General features: G+C 34.0%; 1 protein-coding gene across 1 annotated transcript in view; it reads right to left on the bottom strand.

Annotated features, from left to right (window-relative positions):
• Positions 1 to 532: 532 nt before the first annotated feature.
• The window catches only part of THAP10 (THAP domain containing 10), an 8,489-nt gene continuing 2,440 nt past the window's right edge, over positions 533 to 6,581 (bottom strand). The window contains exons 2-3 of the mRNA XM_069098180.1: positions 1,900 to 2,080; positions 533 to 1,775 (exon numbers count right to left, since the gene is read on the bottom strand). Coding sequence (XP_068954281.1) covers positions 1,573 to 1,775; positions 1,900 to 2,080 — 384 coding nt within the window. The 3' untranslated portion in view covers positions 533 to 1,572. The remainder of the gene's footprint in view (positions 1,776 to 1,899; positions 2,081 to 6,581) is intronic.

Genomic DNA, 6,581 nt, shown 5'->3' with positions numbered 1-6,581 from the left:
TTACCTGTATACCATGTAATTACATTAGATTTAGGACTGATTCTGGAACTAACATAGTGGGCAGAGTGCTTGATTTGGGATAAGGAAACTGTGGGTTCAGGTCTGCCTCATACACTAGTTTAATGGACGCAGGGAAGTCAGGCAACTTTTCTGAAGAGCAGTTTCTTCATCTGTAAAATAGATAATAACCATAGCATCTTTTTAATAGGATTGTTGTGAGACTCAAATGTGAGAATATATGTAAGTAATTCAGAAACTTTAAAGCACCATATAAATGTCGGTGTTTGTTGTTCAGAGGCATGGAGATCAGATGTTATTGGAAACTTCTTTAGTATCAAGCCTAGCTTATTTTTTTTTTAAACAAAATGAGCTTAAGACCAAAATTTGGTTAAGACAAAGTAAAGAGGAATGCTACTTATTTTTACAATCTCTTAAGACCAAAATAAGGTTAAGTCAAAGTAAAGAGGAATGCTACTTATTTTTACAATCTTTGTTCTGGCTTCCAATTTTCATCACCAGATCTCAAACAAAATTAATTTTATATTTTATTTTTTTAAAAACTATACAGTCAAGTCAAAGTTGAAATGAACTTAAAAAAAATCCTTTTATTATTTACACCTTTGGAGATAAAATATATGCAGTCCATCTGCACAGAAACAACAGTACACAAGAGATGCAAAGTGGAAGCTTCTTTTCATTGTTCTCAAAAAAATTATAGTATATAAAACAAGTTTCTCCAGGAACTACAGTAATGGAATGGCTATTTGAATGATATTGCCATAGAAATTTCCCTGGTTGATGCAAGTTAACTTGCATATACTTACTTTCCAAACATTTAATTTATTAGAATAAAGTAAAAATGGTATTATTGATAAGGGAAAAACTAGGCAATGAAAGGTCAGATGTTTGAAAGTCTTCTGGGAATGCAGTCTTACATTATTTGACTTTAGCAATTTCTATATTAATAGAAATCAAAATAATTTGAGACTGTAAATTGATATGTTAATCTGACTCATAAGACAGTTTAAGGAAATCAAATTCAGCCAACAATTAAGCCATTATCCACAGGTGATTTTCTATGAGATACAAATTTTTCACTAGGAATTCCCACAGGTATGGAGTGATAATTCTAATGGTATTAGAACTAAATAAAATACAAGTCATTTTATTAGGTAACCATCTAAACACAAAAAGCCTACTCTTACCCTATAATTTACTATTATTTGTCTTTCCCTGTAGTCATTTTGTTGTTTTACAATTTTAAAGTAGTTTGAAGAATAATGATATTCTTAAGTTGTGGATGCTTGATTTGTCTCTGGAAATCTTAAATTGCTTTTGTACAGGTTTGTTAACTTAAAAAAAAAGGATATAGGGTGAAGAAAAGGGCTGTCAGAACCATTTCCAGTTCCTCCTGAATGTAGTCAAATTTTTGTCTCACTTAAAACAAGGCTTGTTGGTGACGAAATAGAAAATTTTCATGAAAAATAACAGAATTACAAGATCAAAGAAATAATTACATACTGATAAAGATTAAAATCTATAATGTATTGAATGACGTGCTGATGTCCACATTCAATATGTCTCTTCTTTCACCTGCACAGCTATGTAAGATAAATCACTCTGTTCACTCTTGATATCCCAATCGGTATCTGTTTCAGAATCACTCGAATAAATGCCAAACTGGGAAGAAGTTCTAGGAACAGACCATAATTCATCTGTTTGAGTAGCTGCATCACATAGTCGTTTACTTGATATTTTTACTTTGGCCTGAATACCTGGAAGAGAACAAACACCAACATATGGTAAACCGATTATACTTTTAAAACAACTCCCACATTTAATGGCAATTAATTGTGTAATAATAAGTTGTATCAACACAACTAAATTGCCTAAACATACCCAAACTACGATGAGGGGGCCTTTTCAGAGAAATTTGTGTACTTTTATGCATCTTAAGTGCATGAACATCAACATCTATAGACACTAATCCTTCTTCACAGTAAGGAGGCACCGAAGTGACATCATTAGATTGGTAATCAACATCTACTTGTGTCTGGGTAGCTTCATGTTCATATGTAATCTGAAAATATAAATTAGAGAAATCTCACAGATACATGTCAACAATAAATATGCCTACTCACTCATTTTATTTCTCTGCATTTGGAGACAGCAAATAATAAAATCTTACTTTTTATTATGATTGCACCATGAAGTGCTACACTTTCTGGGCAGGACTGAGTTAAATATGGCCATTGTTAGAAATAAAATACTTGAACCAAATCAAGACATATTTTCCATAAATATGTAATTAAAAAATTTCTAGCTCAAGTATAATGACATGATATTTTGCAACCTAAGAAAAAATCATTTACGAACACCTAAACTTCTTTAGATAAAATTTATATCATGGTAAAATTTTTAAAGCAAGCCACTGGCTGGAATCCATCATGGATCACAACTAATGATTACTTAGGATTTTAACCAAAGCTTAAATCATACGATAACTCATAGCAATTCAAATTTGGTCCCACCCTTACTTATTTAATTTTCCTTCCTACTATAACCCAATACAAATCCTTACCAGGTCAGACTTCTTCAGGCCCTAAGCACATTATGATTATTCTCTCTGCTTTTACTAACAATGTCCTTTATCCCTCTATTCATCCTTTCAGGTTGGAAAGTCCCCCCTAATTCCTGAGACTATCCCCAACTGCTCCAGCCCAGTGCTAAGACTCCTTTTACTCTGATTTCTATTATAGTCACTCAGTATGATTCATTTGAGCACTTAATAGCATATTGATTTCAGTGTTATTTATCTTTTTCATTTGTTTATATCTCTTTTTTTTTTTCCATTTTGGTTAAAGGATAATAGTAAAGAGAGACTAGATAGTTGCTCAATTTGAGCCTCGTGGAATAGCAGTACTTTGGTGGGGCACACCATGTTTCTAGTAGTCTGGTTCTCATCAATTTCATTAAGTTTAGCCAGAGGTGGTTAGGCTACCTGGAATGAATTATTCTTAGTCAAATTAATGAGATTGGTTTATAAACCACAGCACCAAATTATTAATGTATAATGACAAAGTCTACTTGAGAAATTAATGACAAAACTAACTGATGAGTATAGAGAGGATGATTTTTTTAAAGCTTCACTGTCACTTTTCATTGATGTTCCTTACTCTGCTCCTCCTGCAATGCCACACAGCACGCACTCTTATAACAGTGCAGACAAAGCAAATGAACACATTGGTCATGCCTGAAAACATCTGTCACATCACACATAACTATCATCTCTTCCAACAGGTGACAATGGAAGATCTTAAGGGATGTGCCTTTTCTTAGAAGAGGAATATTAGAGGAAGCTAGGTGGCACTGGGCTTAGACTCAAGAAGACCTGAGTTCAAAACCAGCCTTAGATACTTACTAGTTTTGTGACCCTGGGCAAGTCAGTTAACTTCTATCTATCTGTCTCAGTTTCCTTAACTGTAAATTGGGGATAACAGTAATTATCTACCTCCCATAGTTGTGAGGATCAAATGAAATAATATTTGTAAAGTATTTAGAACAGTACCTAGTACAGAGTAGGTGCTTAATAAATACTGTTTCTTTCCTTCCTTCTTATAATACTATGATGCTATTTTCCTTGTGATGTGGTGACTGAAATGTCTATTGTGCTGGCTATTCTCTCCCTGATTATGGTTCAGACACAGGAAATTCTTATCTTTTGGCTCTTTTTTCCTAGATTTTAGGGCACTATTCTTCTTTTGTTATAATATTACCTCATGGTCGACCTGTTACAATTAATTAAGATTATGCTGTTTTGTAGTTGTAAATTACCTTATAGATCATAGGTCAACCTGCTCATTTTGCAGATTAAAAAACTGAGCTCCAGGAAGGGGAAGTGATTTACCTGAGGTCAGCTAGCTGGTTAGCTACAGGGCCTGACAACCCAGTCTAGTGCTTATTCCATTATCCCATGTAATCTCCAAATGAGACTTTATAGTAGTTACTCATTTTATAGTAGTTACTGTTTGTAATGGTGCCTCTTTGAGAAGGTTTTGGGAGGATAGACTACCTATCCTCATTAATATTTACAAATGATCTCTTATGGAAGGTTATTTTTGAAGTTGGTTAACATATTTTATGTTGCTTATTAGCTTCAATTTCATGTTAATATCTGGTCCTGTAAATCTAGATAAATCTTACCTGGTTTGGGGCTTCTAACCCCTTACATACTGACTAGCATAAGGTCAGTTTCTTACATTTCTTCTGTTGAATAAAAGAATTAGAAATATAAGTTCTAAAGGAATGGTAGAAAAGAAAGACTTTAAAAACCACCTGAAAATCTAATTGTAAATGGATAAAAATTCACTCAGATATATTCCAGGGGAAACACAATCTAAGACACTTTTCATCTACAGGATTGGGAAGGAGACTCTATTGCACATATCTAAATATTTAAATGTTTCCTGAACTAAAAACATTAGTTGAACTGAGGAATCTTTTTTGCTTTCAAGAAAATTCTTTTTTTACCAAAGCCCTCAGTAGTTCCCCAATATCCACCTAAGGAATAAATAAACTAGTTTTATTTAAAGAACAGATATTAAACATTATAAGAATTGTCTACTTTTTTAAAAGTATGCTAAAGTATAGCATTACAACTGTTAATTTTGCATTACGGTTTACGATCTATGTTCAACAATTAAATGTGCAGGCATAGAAGTGTTCCAGAATAACATCAAAGTATTTTAGAACTAGAAGGATACTTTGATAGAAGATATTGCAGAACTATACAGCATTCTCATTATATTAAGGTATAGAGTATGATTTGCTTGGGGGTGGGGTGGGAAGAATACACTAGATGATCCTTAAAGTTCCTTTCAGCTTTTAGTCACTATGATTCTAAGAAAATAAACTATTGAAATGAAGTAAAATAAGGGAGAGTCAGAATGAAAAGAAAATTTAAAACTCATTGTTAAACTAGTAGCAGAGTTATAAGAACAAATACTGGCATCATGACTTTACGATTCATAAGATGTCTAAAAATATGATATAAAACTTGCTTCAATGACTTCCTGGTCAACTCCGTGTTTAAGCAGCAGTTATGAAATCTGAATTTGCAGCTCCTCTACTTACATTAGCTAAAAAGGACCATATTCATCACCCAAGGGCAAATTATTAACTAGGTCCTTTTGTATAAATTCAGCTAATAAAGACTATTACACAAAACACATGTTGTTAAATTCTACTGGTGGACACAAAGGGGAAAAAGAGATGGTTTCAATGCACAATGTAATAAGAAATGACATGTACACAAACAATTATGATACAAAGCAATATGTGACCTAAGAGATCACCTGCAGGTGGGGACATCAGAGATGGCATCATGAAGAAGTTGGCATATGCAATGGGCTTGCAAGGTAAGTAGGATGTGAACAGTTTGATAGCAGTCAAGGGAGGAATTTCATAGGATTATAGATTTAGAAATGCAAGGGACTTCTAGTCCAAATTCCTCTTTTTACAAATAAGAAAATAAGAGGCCCAGACAGGCTAAGTGACTTGCCCACAATCATATTAAATGACAACAGAGTCAAGAGTTGCACCCAAGTCCTCTAACTCCAAATGAAGCTTTCTTTCCAAAAGATTCTAATACTACTGTGTTGCAGTGAGAAGCTGTGTGATTTCAAGGACAGTCAAGTGTAAAATGTAACAGAAAGGCTGAAGATAAGCTATACGAAAAGACTTCTAGATTTGGCCATTAGGAAATCATCTGAGAGAACAATTTTAGTATGGTGGTGGGAACAGGAGTCAGATTGCAAATGATGAAGAAGTAGGTTGTAGAGTTGTTTGTGTAGACTACTTTTGGCTGACTAAGTCTGGAACACATTTATAGACAGTGGGAAAAGAGTCAGTTAATTATTTACATTTCCTGCCTCTTCAAACAAATAAAAGACAACAAGGATGGGCACCCCTAGAATTCGGAAGAGGGAGAAATATTACCCATTATCTTTTTGACAAGTACTATATATCCAGTGGCCACTAGAGTGGTATTCCTGGGGAAATATGTTAACACCAGTGCCACCTAGTTTATTTTTTGCTAAGAACAGGAAATTGGTCTGGTTGAAGGGCATACATGTTATTAAGCTACTGTGGTCCTATCTCACCAAGAGCCACAGAATGAATTTTTTACACAGAAACTGCCCAAATCATTAATCAACCATACTCAACCAATAACCAATTAATAATCCAAGCATGTGCTAGGAATAAAAAAAAAGAACATTCCTGGTTTCAAGGAGCTTATATTCTGTATGTGACAATATGTACATATAAATACATAGAAAATACAAGCTAATTTTTTCTGGAAGGGAAATGGTGCCAGGAAAGATATGGTGTCTGGAGGTAGTGAGAAGGGGATGTTAGGTATGGGAGATAGACAGCATAAGCAAAGGTATAGAGATAAGAGATAAAGTACTTTGTATAAGGAGCAGCAAACATTCCAGTCTGGCTGGACTATAAAAAGTAATTATTTAATGAGGAAGGAAGGAAGGAAGGAAGGAAGGAAGGAAGGAAGGAAGGAAGGAAGG

Source organism: Petaurus breviceps, unplaced genomic scaffold, assembly GCF_028583685.1.
Source record: "Petaurus breviceps papuanus isolate PSGF00001 unplaced genomic scaffold, PetGlider_PUasm1.0 37, whole genome shotgun sequence".
NCBI lineage: Eukaryota > Metazoa > Chordata > Mammalia > Diprotodontia > Petauridae > Petaurus > Petaurus breviceps.
The sequence above is the reverse complement of the archived record's forward strand: the minus strand, read 5'-3'. Positions and strand labels throughout refer to the sequence as shown.